The 24,625-nt window shown below is 41.0% G+C and overlaps 1 protein-coding gene across 2 annotated transcripts in view; it reads right to left on the minus strand.

The window, feature by feature from the left end:
- Positions 1–23,042, minus strand: part of ATP2A2 (ATPase sarcoplasmic/endoplasmic reticulum Ca2+ transporting 2) — a 44,886-nt gene extending 21,844 nt beyond the window's left edge. Inside the window, exons 1-6 of one of the 2 annotated variants that reach the window (XR_009966150.1) lie at positions 22,731–23,042; positions 21,602–21,619; positions 21,429–21,511; positions 14,687–14,791; positions 12,056–12,194; positions 641–721 (exon numbers count right to left, since the gene is read on the minus strand). Coding sequence is in view for 1 of the 2 variants with exons in the window: in XM_062625901.1 (XP_062481885.1) it covers positions 641–721; positions 12,056–12,194; positions 14,687–14,791; positions 21,429–21,511; positions 21,602–21,619; positions 22,731–22,848 (544 nt within the window). In the remaining variant the exon portion in view is untranslated. The remainder of the gene's footprint in view (positions 1–640; positions 722–12,055; positions 12,195–14,686; positions 14,792–21,428; positions 21,512–21,601; positions 21,620–22,730) is intronic. The other variant, XM_062625901.1, reaches the window with a different exon arrangement.
- Positions 23,043–24,625: the final 1,583 nt, after the last annotated feature.

A 24,625-nucleotide genomic window follows, 5' to 3' on the forward strand; every position in this document is an offset into this window, starting at 1 on the left:
TTGATTCCTAGCTTCTTTCCTATATTCAGAAGTACTGCTACTTTGTTTTGTTTTCAACAAATCTGAAAAGTGCTCTAAATATAGCTCCTGCATTGGAGAGCTGGTACCAGGAAACACATGAATGTTCATGCACAGAATTTCAGCAAATAAGGCTTTAGGACACTCAGTCTTTAGGAACAGGGGTTTAAAAGCTGCCTGAATTTCAAGTTATTCCTTCCTGTGAGATAAAAAGGGTAACTGTTACAGAAGACATTTAGTAAGTTTTCCATACTTTCATTTTTGAGCAGTGACCAGATGTTCAAACCTAGAAGACTACATAAATTAGAACAGAAATCCTTCATTTTGCAGTTTCCCACAAGTTACTGTGTGTCTTGGGAGGGATAGGGAGAAAGAAAGCCCAAAAAAAGCATTACACTTCTCAGTAAGAATGTTTATCCCACTGAAATCAACATGTAAAGCCAGTAATGAAGCAATACATTCAGCCACTCTAAGAGTTAAGTTACTAGATCAGAAATCTAGTGCACTTTAATGCAACGGAGCACTTGAACAGCTACAGGCTTGTTTCTAATTGATTATTCTAAACAGTGAAAAGGCACTGGCAATTATGCAGATAATTATCCAAAATTCACAGAAATTATACCTGTGAGAATTGACTGGTCTACCCTTAGAGTTGTAGATTTGATAGAAGTAATTCTTATATCAGCAGGAACCTTGTCTCCAACTACAAAGAAATGAACAAGACAAAGTTAGACTGTTGTTATCTGAGAGATTTCTAACCAAGCATACTATTATCTCCATCAGCCAGGAAAACCATTTTCCAGTAATGGTCCAAATGACTGAGATTACTAACAGTGTATTACTACTTTGTGGTTTGCAATACTCCAATTTTCTGAGTATCCAATATATTTCAGCAATTGAGATTTGCCCTCAAGATCTCTATCCCTACCTAACCCCAAAGGAAGAAGCTGTAAATCACTGGATTGTTTTTCTAATCACATGATTAGCACTTGAAAGCAAAGGGAAAACGTTATCTGGGGAAAGATATCTATTTCAGAATATGTATTTATAAAATCCCAAACCCCAGAGCTAAAGTGCATCAAGTTTCCTTTTCAGGATGACTGGTCCTGGAAAGTCATCTGGTGGTTTTCCCTATGCCCAAAGCAAGTCCTCTGCTCTCCAAAGACCAGAATGTTATTCACATTTATGTAGAAGCTAAAAGAAGCTGTATTTCCTTTTCTTTGGCATCAATTATGAGAATAATGTGCTCCTGCAAATCTGCTCTTTTAATGTTATCCTTTAATACTGTCAGATGTTTCAGGGTTAGAAGTTAATTTCAGGTCATACACTAGCTTTATTTTTCAGTAATGCTTATTAAACATACCACAATCCATGTCCCAGTTAGAATTCTCTCAGCACTCTTCTGTTTATCTTGTCATATATACTTCTACTTTGCAGAAGAGAACACTGGAGGGAATAAAAACCCAAACCCTCCAACCCTGGTGTTTGAGATAGAGGCAGCAGGAGATACAGGATGTTAACAGTATGCTCCTAAAGATGGTAGAGGGTAAAGAAGTCAGTTGCCAGAGCTGTGTGGCCAGTTCAGCTCCTGCATCTCTGTCATCCCACAATTCTTCCACTGTCTTGCTTCCTCTTGTCTAACTTTTCCTCGTTTTTAAGAGCTAAAGCTCCACCATTTTGTGACTACTGTGAATAAATGGCTGCATGCAAATTAACTTGTGCTAAAGCATATTAATGAGAGTCATGTTTCTGATTCATATTGGGGGTTCTACATTCCGTATGTCAATATTGCTGATGAATGTGTATAATCAAACATTCCTAATGTAATTTAGCACTGCGTGTATTCAAGCCTCAACTTCCTTTTTATGATAAAATAAGGGAAGGAAACAGAGAAGGGAGAATAACTAGCTTATAAAAGCTGATCTCCTCAGTAGATGGAGCCTGTGTCTCTGCAGTAAAATTAAAACAAGCTGCAATTCCTGCAGGAACTGCTTATGCAACTAACAGCAATAATGCACATTAACAAATAACAACCATGAGAAACTCCACAGTGGTGGTGCAGCCATAGAACATACAACCACTCACACAAAAACTATGCCACAAAACGCTGAAGAGAATTAAGAGCCGTTTCAAATGCTAAGTCAACTTACATCATGTGACTTCTTCTAAGGTCTAAGAAATCCCAACCATTAAAATCAGCAAAAGATTACATAGTCTTGCTTGTAGACTTAGATACCTATTTTTGTAAGTAGGTATGTATATGAAGGGATCCAATAAATCACCACAAATCCCCTTTCTGTATCATTACAGTATATGAAAACTAATTTAGCCACAATGCCCTTGAGCAGCAAGAGAAACCAGCAGTAGACAAACGGTGACCTAGACCAAAAATGGCAAAACTATTCAATATGCTCTCTTGATGTCATGAGGAGGTTTAGATGCAGACATATAGTAGCAGCTGTTTTTTTAGCTATGACTGAACAACAGGCTAATACTTCAGCACAGTGTGGTGTAACCCCTGCCAATCTGCAGAAACATTCTCAAAGCACTTAAAGCAGCTGGAAAACTACAGCCAACCCAGATACACTACCACGTTTGACAATACTGTTCAGTATTTATTCAACACTAGCACAAAAAAGCTGTTCAAAAATAATCTTAAAACATTCCAGTAACTGGACAGAACATATGGAAAAGTTTGCAAGTGATTTTCCAACCTATTTCTTTTGAACAGCTCAGCTGTTCAAACTAGGAGAGACCCCTGCTTTAACAGACAACTAATACTCGAGCATCAGTATGTCCATGTAAACTACCACCATCATTATCAATTGTCTGAATCACCAGAAATGAAGTGTTAAATTTATTAGGATACTGCGGCTTTCTATGTTCCTCTCAACAATTTAAGATAGGACACATTATTCAATCACCATCTTTGCCTGAGAAGCCTGGAGTGAAATATTCGAGGCATTTCCAATAGGCAGGAAAGCTGTACATCAGGGTCAGTTACAGAACTATTTTAAGCAGCTCTTTGCAAAATAACAGCTCTGACAACCAGTCATTTATAGACTTGAAGATACTTTCATGAGCATAACTGAAACTGAATATACATAGGAAATAATCCTATGGTAGATAGGAACCCACAGGAAATTTCAGTGAGCCGTCTAGTGCAGATCTCATCTCAAAGTAGGCGGCTTTTTTTCCATACACTTCAACGCAGGAAAGAAACTGGGGGGTGGTTTAAATACAATTACATTTCAATCCACAGAACCAGTAGAAGTATGACCCAAGACTTGAAAGACAAGAAATTAGAAGGTGAATATGTATTAACATTGCTAAGTACAGAGCTGCTACAGCCTAAATGGATATAAATCCAGTTTTACATCTAAAATAGCAAGTCAGTTGCAGAAGTATTTTCGTTCATTACTTTAACCAAAGGGTTTTTAAATCCTAAATACTCACCCCATTTCTACACCTATTCTGAAGAAACCAAAGAAGCTGCTTTCAAAACTGCCCAGGTACATGTCCTTAAAGCACAGCACAGCCTAACGCTAACTACTGATTAAAACAGCCCTTCTAACTATAAAAGTGACTGCTTCTTGAAAGAGCAGGAATAGTGGTTGGTTCAAATCATTACAGTTTTATTCATACAACCCTTTTATTCATGCACATGATACTCTTAGAATTTTTATACTGAGATTCAGCACACAATAAAGGAATGTTTAAAACCAACCTGGTCCCTGTAAGGGGTAAAACAGAATAAACAGCAATTCTATTTAACTGTGCATGAGTCTGTACTGAAGCAGAATATTAAAGTTTCCACTCCTTGCTCAAAGCTGGAGTGGTATTTAGTTGCGATTTGAATTCTTAAAGTTTATGTCAATTATTTTAAAAGAGCCATACTCCCTCACTGAAAACACAGACAGTTGAATGTCTGAAAATCCTGGATTCTTCAGCTACCAATCTTATTAGCAGTGTTATCTCGCCAAGATTCCCACTGATTACATTTAACACTGTAGCATTTCTTCTCAAGTTCAAAGCGCTCCACATCTTATCTTACTCCTCCCAGTGCTGTGGCAATGTTATAGGTCATTTTCCACTCTGTATGTACAGCAACTTGCATGTATGTTTAATTTCAAGCACAGTACAACCCCACTTAGCAAAGCTCATCAAAGCAGGCGTGCACCTGCAGAAATGATTGCAGTTCCCCAAGAAGGGGTTTCCTCACAAACTAGTCTTTAAAGACAATCCAGCACACAAACTGCCCTGCTCACCTCGCAAAGCTGCCTTGAAATGGAGGAGGATTCAAGTCTCCACATCGACTACAAATGTAGAATACATTAAGCAATGTTAGTCCCTATTTAACGACAAGCAGTGACTAAAATGATCAACTCACTATGTAGGTATTTCATTTGAGCACTGATAATCCTTTTACTTTACCAGTTTCCAAGACAGCAATACTACTAAATATTTAATTTCAGAATTTGGTCAAAATATGGTTTGAGACATTCACTGGGAGGCCTCTACAGCCAAAATGTACTACTGGCATGTTGCAGGCTAGATCAGCTTGTGGTTTAAGCAACCAAGGAAGATGGGCAGAAGTGCTGAAGCACACTTCTACGAACAGTGAAGCTGGAGGCAAAATAAGCTTATTAAAGCTGTGTGGATTTCAGTCCCTGTTATATTTTTAGCTACATCTGGGTATCAACAAAGAACTTGAGACTACAACAAGACCATATTTATCTTTCAAGTTTCAAATGTTATTATAGGTCTTCTAACCAAAATTGTTGGTAACAGGAGATGCAGGAAGCAGTACTAACCCCCAGTAAGCCACTATGATAGACAAGAGACCTCAAAATGAAACTGCTACTTTAAATGTGTACGTTGAACACTGATATCAGCTCTGTTAACTGCCTCTGGTCCCTCCCACTTGCTATGAGGAGGTTTACAAACAGGTACATTATAAAAAGTGGGAAGTTTTGCTTCCTTTTTATGTTAACAGAAGCATTACAGGAACAATTTATCTTCTCAGCAAAGAAAGTTACATGTCTGCAAACAGCCCACCTACCAGATCACAATAAATCAAAGTAGTTTTGCCTGCACAAGTCAGAATGGTTGTTCATATACAACATGCCCCTAAAGCTTTCTTATTTATGTTTATCATTAACCAAAGCTAGTGTCGACCTGTATCTGCTATCAGTAGATCGGGGCTGGAACTGGACTTTAGCAATAAAGATTATCAGTACAGTTCTAAACTATTCTGCCATTGCCATCCAATTTTGTAACTGTTTTAGGCAAGTTCTGAAGAACTAGGACACTATTTCAACGTGGTTGAAGAATGCAGGAACACAACAGTTCCCAAAAGCGAGTAAAAACATCCCCCAAAAAACTGCCATAAAACACCAAAGGGAGAAGACAGGAAAAAGTAAAAAATTGTGTCATTCCACCCCTCCCCTTTTAAGGGTCTTGATAGGCTAAGGTTTATTATTGTATGTTCCAGGTCTTAAAAAGGCACTAGGGTCTTTTTTCTGCTCCATTAGGATGCTCTAATTTCATACGGCTATGGTAGAAATGCTATCAAATTCTGCAGATATAACCTACCACACTGCTATTAGAACATACCTGCTTCAAAATACACCATGCATGGGGTTTTAACATTAGAAGAGTCAGGAATGCATTAATAAAGATTTAATACAATTCTTTTGCCAAAAAAACATTAAGTGTTAGCAATTCTTGCCTTTGTTTCAACATTACAAATTACTAAGGGTACAGTTATTTAATGCACTTTTCCTAATGAGATCTTTAGCTTCTTGGAAGAGTTAGTCATTCCAAAGTTCCCTTTCTTGGCCCAAATTAAGTTTCCTATCCTCTAAATTAGAGGACACACCATTGTGTGAACATTTACTAATAAGCCGAGGCAACTGAAGCTTCCAACATTAAGTATGGACATCACCTTAAGGTTTAAGAATTGAGATGGGTAGACTTAAAATAACACATATGTGATGCTACATACTTTGATAAACCAGAAATGAGCACTGTTTCTGCTGGGGGACAGAAATAGTTAAAGCTTACACCTGACCAGAACAACTACTTCTATTCAGAAGTACAGCTGTCACAGCACAACTGCTTTATATGTTAAATTTCCTTAACACAAGCTCAGTTTAGCCCCTCTTCCCCACTTGCATGCACACAATCTCATCTTCCTATTGTGTTTCATTTTGTTAGACTATCAGAAACCTCATTTTTCTTCTGCAGTAAGAGTTTTTAAGCATTTAACACTTCCTGAACAGGGTACAATAAAATGCTACCACAAATCAGCAGCTCTACAGAACAGGAAGATTGAGCCTATCTACACCTTCATACAAGGCCAAGAGTGTCAAATTGTCAAAATTAGAAGAGCAACTATGAAGCAATTTTAAGTCTGAATTTCCATTTCAAAGCAGTAAAATATAGCTTTTTCTGACAAGAAATCTAATACCACTGGTCCGTTCAGTTTTAACTGTACCATTAAAACACCATTTGCTTTTACTGCTAGGATGACAGAACAGCACATTTGAATACATTCGTTCTTTGCTTTTATGATGCACGTTACAGATTAGACAACGTTCATGAGAAAAAATTATATACTGTACTAAGTAGTGCATAAGACTTGAATCATTCCTATTGTATTTCTTCCTATTTTGTACAAACACATTTTTAAGTGTCACTCTCTCTGAAGAGGGCACCAGAACACTGAATAAAGTGTGCCAATGGACCCTGTCTGTAAGTCTGCACTTATTTCTAACCTGAATTTATCTACCTTTAGCTTTTAATTAGTGGTTCTATTTATATCATTGTTTTCTAGATTAAAAACTCTTGTGATCAGCCTATAAAAATAGCAGAAAGAACAAAGTGGCAAATTAAGTTTTAACTTTTGCCAGATCAAGTAGAGAACAAAGCCATCTTCACTCCAAAGCTGAAGCCCTGTTTCCAAGGTAGGTTGCATTTGGGCAACACAGGGACAAGCAGGAAGAATCCTGGAAGGTGCATTATAACTCTGAGTGCAAGTTGTCTTCAGACTTGCTTTGCCAGGGTGATATGGTACTAACAGAACATTATCTTCATGGTCAAGTATTTTGGTCAGTACTACCTGTGCTTCTAATAAAACCCAGCTGCAATATTGATTCTAATCAGAGTATAGAACATCAGACATGGTCTGAATTCAGACAATTAAAACACAGTTTCATTGTTTTTACCTAAGAGTTTGGCAACTCTGGAGGAAAATGCTACAGGAGCTGGGAAAAAAAAAAACCACAGAAGTGCTTTGCAAGTTTTCAAATGTGTGTTCAAAGTGACACAAGTTTAGGCTGTGCCCTCAGTTGAACCTCACCAGACTTCAGTGGAGCGTGCAATGGAGTTTGGACAGCATCTGGTTATGTCACAACTGCCTCTGATACGTTCATGTTCGACAACCAAAATGCCTGCTGAAGCTCAGACTTATGCAGCACTCGTAGGTATGTTTATCAACCACTGATCTTACTTCTGTATTTTTCCTGGTTCGAAAGCAGTACTTTATGGAAAAGGCAAAATAAGTGCAAACCCAACAATTTGCACTAAGAAAATCCAAGCAAACCAAAAACTAACTTGCAGTCAACTTCTTTGCGTCTCAAGTGACCCTCTCAGCAGTATGCTTTTGTAACAGCCTCCAGCAGGTCACTATTCTGGACTTAGGTCTTACTCCTTTTCATTGCTTTTTCATCTCAACAGTTAGAAAAAAAACAAACCTACATCTCTAGTACCCAGTCCGAAAAGTAATTCTAGTTATTCGAAAAGCAACACAGGCGCAAGGACCCAGACGTTTTAGAGTGAGATCCTCAGTATCAATGTTAATTGCTTATACTATCAGGGAGAACCTGGAGCTCTTCATAACCACACTGGAATTTGAAGGAGTTCAGTTTAAGGATCTGTCTTCCCAAGCTTCTTCACCCCAAAATTTATCTTTCCTTAATTATAAGGTATCTATGCTTTAGGGAAAAGTCTTAAGGTACTCTGCAGTTAGAATTAAAGGCCTCAGAAAGCAGTTCTTGCATGCTTTATGCTAGGTATAATCTTAAAGTTACGTTTTCTGGAATACACACTAATTTAATAAGCAATAGTTTCTGGGAACTCTGTGTGCATTTTTAAGCATTGAGTACTTACAAATGTAAGAGCAGATGACAAGAATCATTCAAGACATCAGAGAAAAGGGGAACTACCATGGCTCCAGTTTGGTCACTTACAGATTGCAACTAATATACATTCATTTATTAAATTACAGAAAGTCAGATACACTGTATCTAAAATAAAACATTTTAGACCAGAAAACACAATGGAAGTTTCAAGAGCTTCTGTTCCCAAATGTGCTTCTTTAAAACAAAATTATTTGCAATCAGTTTATCTTAACTTGTATACTGGACTTCATACACAACTTCTATGAACTAAAGTCATGCTGCTTTAAGTTTCTGTTTAAAAATGTTACTTCAACCAAGGCAAACAAAACCTCAGTTAAAACGAAGGACTTCTTTATTAAGATACCCACTAGTTACAAATTTAGAGTGCACCCCCCAATAAACTTAAGCTTTTATTAGCAGCAAGATAATCCATTTAAGACAGGCAAACTGAAAAGCCATTTAAGGACAGCATCTGGCCCTTTTTTCAGTTCATCAATTCTAAGAAACAAACAGTGTATCTTAGTAACCCTCACACATTACAGTTCTGAACTACGCCCACCAAAGGTCTGCAAGCAAATTTAAGGCATACAGCCCAAACCTGTAATCCCAATTTCATCCTGGAGAGTTCCCATTGATAGAACAGTATCATTTTCAGCATCTCTGCTTAAGTGGACATGGAAGAAATTCTTACAAACACATACAGTTAAGAAATTCACATTCTCTGGGCAAACATGGACTACAGTGTCAGCTCATATACCTGCATTTTAGTGTAGGATTGCTGTTGAATTTGTTAACTACTGGGAAAAGGACCAGTAATTGCTCATAGTGTTCTGCAGTATCTGTATGCACATTGATCCCCAAGAGACATGTAAGACATTAGGTTACCTACCACTTGAGGGATCATCTAATTCAGGTTATTCTATATTTACTGTAAGGTGACAATGCAGTCCTGCAGTTTCTCCCTATTACTTCTAGTCAAATAAACCAGCATCCATTTCCTCTGTGAACTGATCACTTAAAGAAAACATCTCCCAGGAGCTTTATTTTAGAAGGCCATGGGGCAGACTGTAGTCTATATAATGAATGCAGTCAAATACCATGAACAGCATAAGGAGCCAGAAGAAAAAGTAATAGCATAAACCATTATCGCACCGTCTTTGGCTTATGTTAAGCCAACCAGATTATCTTTAATGGGTTCAAAACTACTGAAAATACCAAACGATTTTGGAAATGGTTCAATGCTACTTATTCTCAGGAAACTCTTGCAATATAAAGAGACAAATACATTCCCCCATTTTCAATCTACCAGTTCCTGCAACGAAGACATATTCCTGTGTCAAACCCACATACAGCTACTTCAAATTAACAAAGATGTTATAATGTTAAATACAACTATGTTGTAATGGTAGATCTGTACAAAGTTGTTCAAAATTAGGTATCAGCATAGGGGAGAAACCTATCACCTGGTTATTTATGCCACTTGGTTGAAAGATATTTGCCTGGACACACAAATGTCATTGGCACTTTGCCTAGAATTCCATACCCAGATATGTATCCCAGTATGAAGTGCTCTGTCACTTCCCTACATGGTCATCTTTTTGCAAACACCATGTCAAAGGCCATCGCAGTACTCTTGCACTTGAGGCAGAGACATGCACACAGTCTCTCTCACCTCTAGGTCTTGACACTAACGCTGGTACATAGTGTCTTGCTCTTCTCTACTTGCTTGGTGGCTTTTCTGAGCTTGATTACGATTCAAATATCATCATTGTCTAGCTACAAGTTAGAATTTATTGTTTCAGTGTCAGAGTTCATCTTATACTGAAGCACTCCTGTATTAAACATCAATGTGACTTATGCTTAAGGTACTTTCACTTAAAGCTGCAGTTGATCATATTTGTCAATGTAAGAAAAATATGCTGAGAGCTTAAGACAAACTGTTGCGTCATCAGCCCCAAGGCAGAATATTTTAACCAGCATGAGCTTCTACACCCAATCCACAAGCTAGATCACCTACCATAAAGGACAGTCAGAAGCTGGGTAATTTGGTTCCCCTACATGAGCATACTAGTTTTTAAGTTTGTCCTCCAACTCTTCCAAAATGGAAAGACTCAAGCAGAAAACTTTCTGTGCTCTAGACACCTGGCAGAGCAGCAAAATCCAGCATTTTTCCTTAGTGAGGTACCCCAAACCAGCCCAAAATACATAGTCATCACTTTGCAATTTACCAATACTGCTTTAAAGTACCAAAAAACACAACCCCAGTGTATTCCCAGGATATAAACTGCTTCCAAAACTACCATTCTATTGCTGACATTTAAAAACAGGATGAAGACTTGGACTAGACATTTACTGCAGAATCTGTAATTTATACAGTTCTGTTTGCCTCAAAAAGGACACAAAAAACGTCAGCTGCTGAAACCAAATCTCACTGAACTCACAGCTTTGATTGTACAGTGTAGCAATAGGGAGTCAAAACAGCTGAGTAAGTGACAAGGTATCACAATTCACCCTTTTTTTCAGCTATCAGCACTTTGTATTTGTACTTGTTCCTCATCAACAGATGTTAAGAGGAAACTAGCTTCAGCCTTCATGAGATTCACACTTTCAACTATCACAGCCAGGGCTGTTGTGGCTGAAATCATCCTATGCACAAAACTGAGGCTCCAAACAGGGCTCAGTGAATGTTAAAAGTTTCTCAAGAAATGAAAGCTGGGCAGAGAGCCAACACAAACTTCATTTTGAGTGCATACTCTCTCTGCTTGCTAATTAAAATAGGAGGATAGTCAAGTTTGAGGGTATATATTTATCTCCTCTTGAGACAGCTACCACCTCTAAAAACAAAGTGACACTAGCGCAAAGAAAGTTTGATGTACACCCTAAATTGTTCCCAACAGATCACTCACTTAACAGTTAATAATGACCTACAAAATATGAGTATGCCATCAGTCCTGACACTCTACAAGAATCACCTAGTTCTATCTGGGAAGGGATAGGAAACATTAAAGTCACTGACAGGTCTGGTTTAAGAGAAGTTATTAGTATAGCATTATCACCAAAATGAAGGGGGTTTAGCTGTCAGTATACAATACTTCTATTTTTGCACTTCTTCCAAATAAAGATATACCTCTTAGGGCAAATCTGAGTTATCAGAAAGCTGGATGCAATAGTCCAGTCTTTTAAGACTGGTACTTCAAATGCTTACACTGGAGAAACAGGAAGATCTACTTTGTATAGTTCTCTCTCTATTTGTGGTCTCCTACACAGCAACAGGCAAAAGAAGCAATAAAGAATTATGAAAGATGAGGAAACAATGATGCCACATGCTAGTCATACCCACTGAGAGGGCTGAGGAAGACGTCTGTAAGAAGGTTTGAAAGGCACTGCTACTACAAGTGTCAGAGTTGGAATAAACCTTATCTTTCCTTAGATAAAGAGCAGAGCATGACTAAAAACAAAGTATCTTTACATTCCAAATCCTAAGAAAACTAAACGTATTTAAAAGCAAGGAAAAAAAGAGCATTTTGTGATAGAAAACAGGCAAGTTAAGACACTCTGAAACCAGACTCTAGGAAATAGTCCTGACAAGTGTTAAACCTGTGCTCCAATTAAGATGCTTTGCTTTTAGACCTACCAATTAAACTAAGAGGCAATTTGAAAAACAATTGCCTCTGTGCAAATGCACATTTAAGGTAATTATGGATGAAGAGAGGCAAGACTGATCTGAATTGAAAGCACATACTTAGGTGTCTTTGAAAACTCCCCCCGGGGCCTCAAATCATTAAGATAAGGCCCCCACAACAGTTTTACACTACTATGCTAATACATGTATGCAGTACAGAAATGAATCTTACCTGCCACTTCTACAATATCACCTGGGACAATGTCTCTTGCTTTAATCCTCTGTACACTTTTTCGGTCTTGTCGATACACTTTACCCATTTCCGGTTCATATTCTTTAAGAGCTTCAATAGCATTTTCAGCATTTCTTTCCTAAAACATAACAAAAAAAGTGCAATTTTAAAAGCCCTCAAGGAAAAATACATGTGTCAGATCTGGTTTTTCAAATGCATTCTTATATGAATACTGGTGACTCAGCTCAGTTATATTCATTTATACAGAAAATTATGTGACCTCTCTCCTTATAAGGCTGCTGAACGGAAATAATTACAACATAATTCAGATATTAGAGGGCATTTACAATCTAGAAGTTGTTTATTCAAACCCTGCAGCATTTCCCATCAATAATATCTGCTGTGTCTTGTTACTGGGAGGCCACACAAAGAGTTCTATGTAACATATGGATGCTTTTTGACATGAAAAAAAAAGCCCTAAGCAGAAATAAGGCTCATGGATATAGCCTTCTCTTCGGTGTATCTTACCAGCTGAAGCAGCTTAGACTCAGATTGGAGTGGACTAACACTACTGAATTTTGCTTACTTACAGAAATCAAGGGCTGCACTAGCAAGGAGGTTGCAGCTAGGTGGGTGTTGGTCACTTATCCCAGGTAACAAGTCATAGCAGAAGAGGCAACAGCCTTAAAGTTGCACCAGGGCAAGTTTAGATTGGACATTAGGAAAACCTTCTTCACCAAAAGGATTGCCAAGCACTGGCACAGGCTGCCCAGGGAAGTAGCTGAGTTACCACATCCTTGGAGATGTTGAAAAGACATGTAGATGTGGCACTTATGGACAGGGTCTAGTGGTGGACCTGCCAGCGCTGGGCTAGCGATTGGACTCGATGATCTTAGAGGTCTTTCCCAACCTGAACAATGCGATGATTCAGCTGGGACAGCCAGCTCAGTGTGTTAGACTATACCCCTTTGTTCAGCTTGTTGCTTGATGTTATGGTAGTTAAGACTATCTTGCTGATCACCAAAGTACTAACAGACGGCACTTTGGGAAAAGCGCATGTGAGAGGAAAGGTTGAGGAGGGCAGATCTAAGGCAATGACTCAGTTGCTCACATCCAGTACCTGTAGAAACAGATACATTTATGGGTGGAGACTATGTACTGAGACTCATTTTCCATGCCCATTAAGTCAAGGGAATGAGTCATTTAAGCTCTACAGCAATTGTTTCACAATTCCATTCACTGCATGTGTGTGTATATATATATGTATATATTTTCTTTGTACACTATCATGTCTGAAAAGAAAGACTGGTTATTTCCTACAACGAGGTATACAACTCCAAATGAAGATTCTCAAACTATACAGATAGCTTTACCTTACATTTCATATTTAAAGTTACTACATGCAGAATTGTAACTCAAAGTTTCAAGTTAAAGATTAATTCTTGCACAATTGCTTCATAAAGATTTGAATAGGAAATGACACTTAAGGGGCAATGCTGTCATCTCCCAATTGACTGTATCTCTTCCCTCCATACCAGCTCTAGCAGTCGCACAGCAAGCTGCTAATAATGGAGTTTTTCCAGGGTTAGTCTTCTTGTGCACAAGTTAGGCAGCTTGCTTGGGCTAGCACAGAGCAGAGCATACGAGTGTGCAGTAATGCCACTCACTGCCCTTTCTGGTGGCTTGCAGTGTGTAGGTTCCTCTCTAACATGTTTTAACCTGTTAATAGGGCTCCTCCTCTTAATTTTTTGAGGTTTTTTTTTTTGACAGGTTCACATTTTAAGCATGAAACCTAATGTGCTAAGATAGCAAGTAACTATCACATTAACACCAGCCAACCAACCACCAAAACCAAACTTACAAAGAACCTGAATTACCCTAAAAATCCTAGAAAACCTTTTATCTGTAGAAAAACAATTCTAATAAAAACATACCCTGCCTGAAGCGATCAAAATAGTAACCTCAAGTTCTATGAACAATTTTGTTCTGGCATCTCAAGCAGTGTTAAAATGTGTTACTGGTATTACTGCCTGTATGATTTATAAAAAACCATCTGATTGATATCACAGCTGATAATGAAGGAGAAATTCCATGGTATGTAGAAGAAGCTTCTGCCTTTTGACAGCCACGCAGCCTTTTGATGTACATTTAGTAGCACAATGGTAATTGAATAGGAAGAATTAACACTATTAATGTATTAATAAATGTACTAAAACACAGCACTTATCTCCAGAGGAAAGAGAAGAAACTAGATTACAAGTGTTCCATCCTTTGCTTCTTAGCTGGGACAAACTCCCTTTGTTGCAAGCCGATTCAATTGTTTGGCTTTGCAAGACTTAACTTATTTCCTCCATTCTGGACTACCCCGTCCACGTGTTCACCAGTGTGGGGCCAAACACACCGATGGGCACTTTGCCTCTTTGGCAATACTTCTGAAGCTTTCATTTTACTTTTAAGTCAACACTTTCTGTGCACAAGTTTTATGGTATGTTGACTCTCAGAAATCTAAAGTTAGTAACACAGATTACTTGCATTGTATGAGGCACCTGACACTACATTGTATAGTCCTTCCTCTTAAACCAAGAAAACCCTAAACATTTGAGATTTGACATTGTAAAAATAGCTGCATACCTGCCACACTCCCACGATCGCATTAGCTACTAAGATGAGTAAGATTACAAAAGGCTCTACAAATGCTGTGATTGTTTCTTCACCCTCTTCAAACCAGGCCAGGACCTGGAAGAGAAACACAATGACTTAAATTACTAAAGGATTTACACAGACACCTTGCAAACTTGAAACCCGGGAAGTTTCAGTTGAGTAATTCTGGAAACCCCTCAATCTTCCAAGTTGTAGCTCTGTAGTTCATGAATGCGCTGGCAATATGCAGGGAAAAAGGAGAAAGAGAATCTTTAGTAAGTAGTACAGAGTTTATTTCCAAGGCTGCTCTTCTTTTAAAGGAGCAAGCTATTTATCTGGGTAATGTATTACTACTTTTGCTTCACAAATGAAAGCAGAAGTTGTGACAACAGCTACAGACGAATTAGTCTGACTACTCAGAATACTAAAACTTTGCAGAATTTGAATTTTAACCAAGTTAATTGTTCTTTACCGATAACTCAGACACACAAATGGAAACAGCTTTAAGTGGAACAGATATGAAAAATAAGTATTTACTTATTTAAACATAAGCAGTGTCTTATTGAAGCACCTAAATGAATTATATAGTTACATCTGAAGTTGAATTCTGAGCGGAGTAGCTGGTAAAACCCAAAACTGGATTTTAAAGATTTTAAAAAAGTAAATCAACTTGAAGACTTGCTTGAAAGGCTCCACGTTTTATTTCAGTTCTTTTGCTTTAGAATGACACTCTAGTTTTAGCCTTCTGCCATTCACTTGATTTGAGTGGGGATGTGTCAGGGCTTCTGCAGTGTTCTGTCACTACTGAAAGTCAAACTTATATGACCAGAGAGGAAGAGCTTTTTCATCAACATGTTGAGCAATAGGAAGCCTGGAAAGTGACAGTAAATAGGAACAACGTGTTGAGATAATTAGGGCTGGTAGTCAGGCAACAGCACTCTGAATCACTAGAAGACTGCAGCGAGCAAACCGTTACTAAAGCGAGCGCCATAATTCCACCAACATGCTGCTCAGAGCTATTGCTCAATTGTGAAACACTCCAGGATGTTAAAGGGAAGGAGAAGCAGCATGAAAGCCTCAAGCAGAAAACAGACTGTCATGCAAATGCAACGCAACAACAGATTTTTATTACAAAAAGGATCAACTTATAAGATCCAGGTTATGATTAATAAGATTGAAACTTTCCAACTGGCAACAGAACATGTTAAGGGTCTGTGTAATCCCTCTGGAGAAGGGATTTAGTTAGGATCTCTTACACTCCCTACATCGCAGTATTTCTTCCCTCCTCCCACACCACTTATCTCCAATCCCCAGTAACACCTTTAGCCATTTGACCTGCTAGAGCAGTCGTACAGTCTATGCCACAGTCTTCATGCATTACCCTTTATTTCATGGACAGCTTTTACTCTGCACCAGCACTGCTGCCTCCTGTGTAGCTACACAAAAGGCTAATGATACATTTCCAGTTTCCTTAGCATATAACAAGGTCACACACTGCCATCAGGAAAGCTGCTCAGTATCTGTTTCTCCCCTCCCTTTCTTTATTGGAACTCTGCAGAGTCTATTTTGCTTCCAACAAAGTAAGTAAATTTGATCATTGTGATGTTTGTAACAGAGCAGGCACCTACAAGGCACCTGCAATAAAATATCTGCTTTACACAACACTAAAACATAATCCTTTCAGACTGAAGACCACATGTCTTATAAAATAACACTGAGAAAGCCTGCAACTGTAAGAGGTAAGGAAAGTAGGTACAAGGACGGAAAGATCCAAGTATGTCAAGGAGAACCAAAATTAAGTTTTCAAGGGATCTTTTCTTTCAATAAGCCGTTATTTCAAAAAGAACACATGAACTCAGCTTAGAGATCCCGACAGTACAGATCTGATTGTTAAGATATTTGGGTTTTTTTGGCAAAATTATCAATCTATGACCAGATTAAAATGAAGTACCTAATTAATGCTGGAAGGCAGCAACATATTTCTCCCCTAAAAGGTTTCCATGCAATTACTAGTGGTGGAATGACCTAAACTCTAGCTCTAGAATGTTTTAGAAAATATAGTCATAGAAATAACAGAATACATTGCGAGTTCTTGGGTTTGTCATAGCAGATTACAGCTATTTTAACACTACATTTAGGATACTAGTGATATATAACATGCACTACTGTAACAGATGAGGTTTATTATTTTACAGCAGCCTGAAGTAAAAACAAAACCATAGTAAAACCCAAAGAAAAAGAACGAGGAATAAAAGTATTTAACTAAGTGTTTCTAGTAACAACAGATCATATGCTGAAGCCTGGTAGAGACCAGACAACTCTTGTCAAAGGCACTGAGTCCTTGTCAAAGTTTCCACCAGTATACTTTTAAGACCCTGGAGAGGTTTACAGCAAGAGATCTTTTATTTGACTACTACTCAGAAGGGCCCCATCATATTTCTGCCCTTATCACTTTAAGACTCACATGCAGAACAGCTTCATTTCCAGGTCATTGATCTCCAATGTACTGTTCAGACAGTATGGTCAGTAAGTAAAGCTGGCATGCATTTAAGCTTAAAAGAGTGGCTTGGTGGGGAAAGAGTAAGAAAATTGCTCAAGAGAAATGCAAGTCTGAAAACATAAGGAGAAACTTCAGACATAGAAGTCCCATACAAACAGCCAATCTCAGCAGCAGCTTTCATTCAGCATATTTGCTTTAGGGTTGCTAGAGCTATGGCTTGCAGAAGTCTATTTTAATCAAAGCCTAATGCGGTTAACCTGCAAGATACTATACACAATGACAGGCAAATGGCACTTAAGTTTGGTTATTGGGAAAAAGGGGGCAGAGGTACAATGCAGAAGGCAACCAGCAATGAGATAGCTACTGATGCAAACAGCTAGAACAGCAGTGTCCCTGCAGCTTTCTGCATTTCTACAAGGTAAATTATGTCTGTATTTTCAGGTAAGCTATGGAGGCAAGTTGCCTTAGATGACTACTTACCATTAAGGAACAAACAGAATTAAAGAATGGAAGTTTGAAGACAGAGCTGGGTTGCCCAGCAGGCTGTACCCGCTTACCGCTAACAGAGGAAAAGCAAACAGTTTGTTGTCAGCAACGTAACAAGGGTATTTGTTTGGTTTTCCTTTTGACAATGGAAACTTAGAAGCAGGCTGGGCGCGCAAGACCTCATCCTAACAGAAAGGAGCCCCGGACTAATTAAAGCAGGTCATGTAAAACTATGGACTGCTTTTAAAAGCTTTCTTCTCACAGGATACTGTGAATTGAGACTTTTTGGACAGAGTAAAAACTACTACTCAGAAACTTCTCTTTCAGTGTTTTCTCTTTTGAATACATGTTAGCTTAAAATTAAGCACTTGCAAACTATTTCAGTAGTCCTAATACTTGTTCCATGACATTTATTCTGAACACCAGGAACTACTACAGAAAAAGCTCTCAGTTTTAGGTCAATTTTCAGTAGAGATTTTTATCTGCTACCCAAGGAGAGGCGGAAAAAAGAGGAAACAATCAAAAAAACAAGCCAAGAGAGTTTGACCACACATGTAAGTACAAGAATTTTACCAGGTTAGCAGGTTAACAGCACCCAAAGATATGCTACTCTGGATTTCTGAAAATAAACACGTTCCTGTGTTTAGTGTAACAATAAGGAAATGAAAAAGATACATAGCACCCACAGTTTGATTTTTACAAAGTAAAATGGAATCACAATCTCTTGTCACAGCTTTAATCACTCCTCACCCCATGAGCTGGTATCTCAGCTGCTATTAAGTAATCTGAGTTTAGCTGAAAGCATGTCAGTGTAATGTTCCACAGCAATCTTTAGGTTGCGCCACATACTCATTGCTACTGACCTTAACAGGTAGGTTTTAGGGTGATTTCAGGGCACAGCCTGCACATTTCTGCGGCACACCTTACTTCCTCTAAGAGTATCTTTGCTCACCTTTTAACATAGATTAGGTTATACTCCAGCTAATTTACAGTTTATAATCATCTCTGGACTAAATCACAATATATTGTTTTAATCTAAACATGGATATCCACTGCTAGAAAACATTCCCAGAACAATCACAAAGCTCTTAGGATGCTGTATTAATAATTCAGGTTTGGGTAAAGTTCGTAGTCTACGCTGCACCTTGTAGAAGAAAATTCATTCTATGTGAAGTCCAAAGATAAGACTGCACAGTTAAGCATACACTCACTCTTTAAAGCATATATACTTCACCAAAGAAAAACTGTACATCAGATGCACCATTAACATCTTGCAACTTGTCATTTACACAGCAAAGCAAGCTGTTCTTTTATGTAAATAGTGTAGATCTGAGTACATGCTACACAAGCAGCAAGAATTAAAAGCCATAGTTCATGGAAAATTAAACATCCTTTTACTTGCATGCAGAGTCAGGCTGTGAAGGCCCTTGAATCGCCGAGATACACTCTACAGGTTTACTTCTCTATAGGCTTCATAGAACACTTGAGACAAAGTCCAAGCCTATACACAGATCTATTTACTCACCATAAGAAATTATTTATGTTTCTCTTCAAAAGCCATACTTAAGGCTTCTACTAACTAGACACATCTGTAACAGCAGTTCCAACTTGGAACACAGAACATAGTGTCTACAGCCAACAAACACGCAGCATATGACCCCTCCAATCAGCCACGGTGACACAGATTCAGCTGTTAGTCTGATTTATTTTACTGACACATACCTGACAGGGGGTGTGGGAGTAGAGGACACAAAAGGCACTTTGAACAAAGAAATTTATGTTGTATGTAAGAGGGGATGTTTCTGCACAAAAGTCTAACGCAGACCTCTGTTTAAAATAGCTTTTTCTGTGCAGCTACTCACAATAGTAAAAAATCCAGCATCATTTATGATCACAACACAGTCACCAGAAAAGCTTCCACAGTGCAAAACAACGGTGATCTATACACTTTCAAGATGCTCTTTCCCATACAGACAATAAATGATCATCTTCTGAGCAAGGAAAAAGCCAGAAATAAAGTTTTTTAAAGTACTAAAATCGTATTTTTTATTAACATTTCATCAAAAGAAAATCTTTGCTACTAACATCAATTTATAGTGGGTATCTGTAGCTCTCAAATAGGAGACAGAAAAGGCAGAGCAGTAGCCCAAGGTCATATAGCATGCCACTTGCACAGAACCCAAATCTATCCCACACTCCATTAAAATACAGCCTCCTCTTAATTAGGCAGTAAAATTAAGCATCCTGAAAAAAGCAACTGAATCCAGATACTAATCAAGTTTTCAAAGAGGGCTTGGCAGTGCACATTCTATGACCTCTGTCAGTCTGGTATTGCACTTACTCAGATTCAACAACAAAAGCTTAAAATTTGGTGAATTTGACTTTCCACTTATTTGGCTCTAAGAAAACCACATAATGTATTTTGGCTTCTGCACTACCATTTATCTCATGAGATGAAAGTCACGCCTCTTCAGGTACAGAAATACATCCCCTTCTTACCCTCTGGGAGGGGAAAATGGGAAAGAAGAGGAAAAAAAAAAAAAATCTTTTGAATGACCTGTTCATTCAATTTTCTACAGCCAGCCTGATTTACTCCCCAGGAAACAGAAGAGTGAGTAAAGCACATCCGTCTCCATGGTCAAGACCAATGCTCAACTGGTGATGGTACATGCATACCAAAACCCGAAGCGCTTTGAGAAGTGTCAGTGTGGGGATAGCTGAAGCCTTTCTTGGTGGAGGAAGAGCAATACAGCATGTGCTGCAGCAGCCACAACAGAGCAACCCTCCCCCATCAAACATTCTCCTCTGACCATCCTAATTAGTTTGCCCTTAGCTAAAGGGTCACCACAATTTCCACTCCCCCCGAGAGCTGCAGCATTTATTTTTTCTTAAGTAGTTAATTACAACTCCAGGGCAAAGTCTACTATAAACTTTTACTCCTACCTAAGCAATTTAATGCCCTGCACACTTCTATTTCTGTTGTCCAGCTCCCCAGGACATACAGCCTTCATCTTCCTTCTGCATGTAACCTTTATCTTCCTTTTCAGTTTTTCAGCAAACACATACCCTTTACCCATTAGGTAAAAAGATTGCATAAAAATGCTTTTAAAATTAAAAAAGCCAAAATTGTTCTTATTCTTTTAATCCTGTATGTAAAGCAAGATGTCCATTTAAATGACTAGACTATTCAAAGGTCAGTTACCAAATTTGGTCAACAATGGTGCCATCACAGCCGTCATCATTCTTGTCACTGTCAAAAGCAACAACTGTCACCTTGCTATTATCAGGAAGGGAAGGCAACTGGAATATTCGCCATGTAAATTCTATTTACAGTCTGCACTGCATCCAAAAATGTCTTCCAATGATTATACATTGAGCTTGATAACGATTAACCCAAAGGGAAGAAGAATGTCCAGTTAAACACTTACTCAAGGTTAGTTTTCAAAGCCAACAAGAGCATTGGGAAATCCCACCTCAAATAAGCAAACTGGGTTGAATGAGAAGCACTTTTTAAAATACCTGTCAAGTGTGGTTACGTACTCATGACTCATGCAATGAGATCCCCTGAAATTTTGGTTTCTAGCATATGGAAACCTCTGCACAAAGCAACTGATTTAAATGATCACGATTTACTTTGTATCGTATACTTCTACCTTTTGAGAAAGAGTAACTCGAGTACATACAGCTCCTACACATTGTCATTCTGCAATACAGAATGCCTATGAAATGAAAAAAAATCATACTTACAAAAGATATGCAAGCTGCCAGCAACAGAATTCTAACTAGTAAGTCTTCAAACTGTTCAATCACAAGCTCGAGTAAGGTTTTTCCTGCAATATGTAACAAAGCCATTTAGTTGTGTACATTTAAAAAAGGATGAATTATCAACAAGAACTAGCAGATTTCATGAACACACTTACCCTCCTCTGCTGGTAACTCTGTCAGTGGAAGATTTTTCCAGGAAGCATGTCAAAGAAAAGAGATCATTGGAGAAACACATTAGAGAGCATTGCAAGGCATCCACTAGGTATCATTCCTGGTTTGCACACTCAACTGGGTTGGATTTGACAGACATACTGAAAGCCTCATTAAGGTGCCTCTTTTCATTAAAGCATCTGAATAGGCCTGATGGGTTTGCGTTTTAACACACTTAGAGGTTAGCCGGAATGTGCCAAGGGTTACAATTCAGCCAAGTCATCACTCCAGCCAGCTGTGGGACTAGTGCTGTTGCTGCACACAAAGGGTCAAAGGCTCAAAACGCTTTTCTAACGCTTTCTGACAAAGGTTTTCTTCCACATTCACTTAAAAAAAAAACAAAACCAAACAACAAACTTGGCTAAAGATATTTCAGATTCTTTCCTCCATTTTAAGGGCATTTTCTTATTTCTGCTCTCCCTTCCATTTCCTTACAACTAGATTTAGTAATTCCAAGAGGCAAAAAAAGCAGTGTTAAAGCTAAAAAATGCCCACCGTATAATTTCCTCATAGCTTTCCAGTTTGGTACAACAGTATTGGAGTTCAAAAGGGACTGGGAAGGCCAAGCAGCAAGGATTACGGGGAAAAAAAAAAGAAACATCGGCCGAATTCTGTGCCCCGCCGACTCGAGAGAAGAATGTAAAATAAGGGACGGAAAGGCACTGAAAAGGAGGGGAAAATGAAGGTCAAGACGGACGAAACCCACATTAAAATCATAAATAAACAACCCACAGGGCTTCATTTCAGACTGGAAGAAGATTTCCCAGCGTTAAGGTGAAAGGAAACGGAGGTGACATCCTCCTTCCCAAAGCAGCCCTGTGAGCTCGGGGTATGAAAGAAACCCACGAGGTGGAGTTCAAGTCAGCCATCTTCTCTCCCTCGCTCCTATTCCGGGTCCTGTAAGAGATGCCGGCTTCGCAAATACACACACGTTTAGGCCTCCAAAGAGGGCCCCGGGAAGGATGAGCTTAAAAGAGAAAAGGGATGGAGGAGAAGAGAGGGGGAAGACGACGAGTGCCAGCGACAGCATCCCCGCGGCGGGAGGGAGGCGGCGGCGCGGGCCGGTTCACCTACCATTGGAGCCCCATTTCTCCTTCAGCTTCTTGACTTGCTCCAGGCTGAGCCCAGTGCTTTCGTTGACCCCGAAATAAGCCAAAACTTCCTCCACAGTCTTTGTGTGCGCGTTCTCCATGGCTGGGGCAGGGAGCAGCAAATGGTGCCTCGCCTCTTCCTCCTCAGCGGGCGCGGCGGCGAGCCCCCTCCTCAGCCCCTCGCTCTCTGCCCCACCACCCCCGTGCTATCAGCATAGACCCCCTCCCGCGACTGAGAGGAGCACCCGAGCCCACCTCAGCGCTTCCTGAGGGAGGTCGAGGAGGGAGGGGGAGAAAAATATACTTAAAAGATTAAAAAAAGGAGAAAAAGGAAAAAAAAAAAGGGGGGGGGGAAGGAACCGGGAAAAAAAAAGCCCTCGCCCCCCTCCCACCCCACACACCCTCCGAGGGAGCCGAGCGGCCTCTCCGGTGGGGATGAGCGGGGCTTCAGGCACCCCCCAGCTCCGGGCGGGCAGCTGAGGAGAGCTCGGGCCTCCGGAGCCGCTGTCGCCTCAGGGGCGCGGGCGTGCGGCGGGTGCCTGCGCGGGGATGGGCCGCGTCCAGGTGACCGAGCGGCCTCTCCGTTCGCCTCCCCGGGCTCCGAGCCGCCCCCGCGGAGGACGATAACGGCACGGCACGGCACGCCTCACCGCGCCCGGCTCCAGAGGCGGGGTGGGTAGAAAAAGGCGTAGGTGCCCCTCCGCCCGCCTCTCGCCTCCACCGGGAAGGGTCGGAATCGCCCCCTCCCCTCAAGCAGCCCGATCCTCCCCCTCAGCCAGCCCTAGGCCGCTGTCTCCGTCGCGGCTCGGGCTATGTTCGCCCCCCCTTGCTCCGGACTCGCCGCTCGCTCCCGTCGCGCACCGGCGGCGGCTGCTCTAATGTATTTCAGGGGAGCTGGGCCGCCCGGGCCCCTCTCGCCGGCGCGGCATGTGGACGCCGCTCATTGGCGGGGCTCGCGGCGCGGGGCGGGGCGAAGGAGCGGCTCCGCCCCGCAGGGCTGAGGCGGTGGCAGCGGCTCCTGGCGCGGCCCTGCGCAGCGAGGCCGCCCGCCCGCCCGCCCTCGGCTCGGAGGAGGCGGAGGCGGGTGATGCAGACCTCATGCGGCGGCAGCGGAAGCGCTTTCGCTCCGCAGTGGGAGAGGCCCGCAGGTGGGGTGGCCCCTATCCCGCCCCTCTGCCCCGGCGTGAACCGTCGTGGCCGCCCTCTGTCCCGGCCTCAACCCCCGCCGGGGGAGCTGAGGGGGCGCGCGCCTGCTGAGGGGAGCTGCCCGCCTTCCGCCGCCCGCGGTGCGAGCTGTCGCGATAGGTGAACCGGCGCAGGGGTTTGGCACGGAGCTGCCCCGCGCGTGTCGTGACAGGAGCCTCAGCCTTACTGTGGGGACTTCCCTCATTTCTGTCGTGACGGGAGCCTCATCCAGCCGAAGGGTGAGTGTGGGGCTGCCCCCACCTCTCTCGTGAAAGGAGCCTCATCCCAGCCAAAGGGTGAGCGTGGGGCTGTCCCCGCCTCTGTCGTGACAGGAACCTCATCCAGCTAAAGGGTGAGTGTGGGGCTGTCCTCGCCTTTGTCGTGACAGGAACCTCGTCCAGCTAAAGGGTGAGTGTGGGGCTGTCCCCGCCTCTGTCGTGACAGGAACCTCATCCAGCTAAAGGGTGAGTGTGGGGCTGTCCCTACCCCTGTCGTGACAGGAGCCTCATCCAGCCATGAGTGTGCCAGAGGTGAAGGAGGCAAGTGAGGGCTTCGTGCCTTCACGCTAGGACAGAGGGGTTCGCTCCGCAGAGGTCCTGCCCCTGCTCTGACGAGGCCTGTGCTGGTGCTGAGCAATGCCCTCTGCGCAACTTCCCCTGTTCCCATCACACGCTGCCCCGCCAGCATAACAGT

The sequence above is a fragment of the Pezoporus occidentalis genome, unplaced genomic scaffold, assembly GCF_034315485.1.
Source record: "Pezoporus occidentalis ecotype Australia unplaced genomic scaffold, CSIRO_AGI_Poc_V1 ctg284, whole genome shotgun sequence".
In the NCBI taxonomy this organism is placed as follows: Eukaryota; Metazoa; Chordata; class Aves; order Psittaciformes; family Psittacidae; genus Pezoporus; species Pezoporus occidentalis.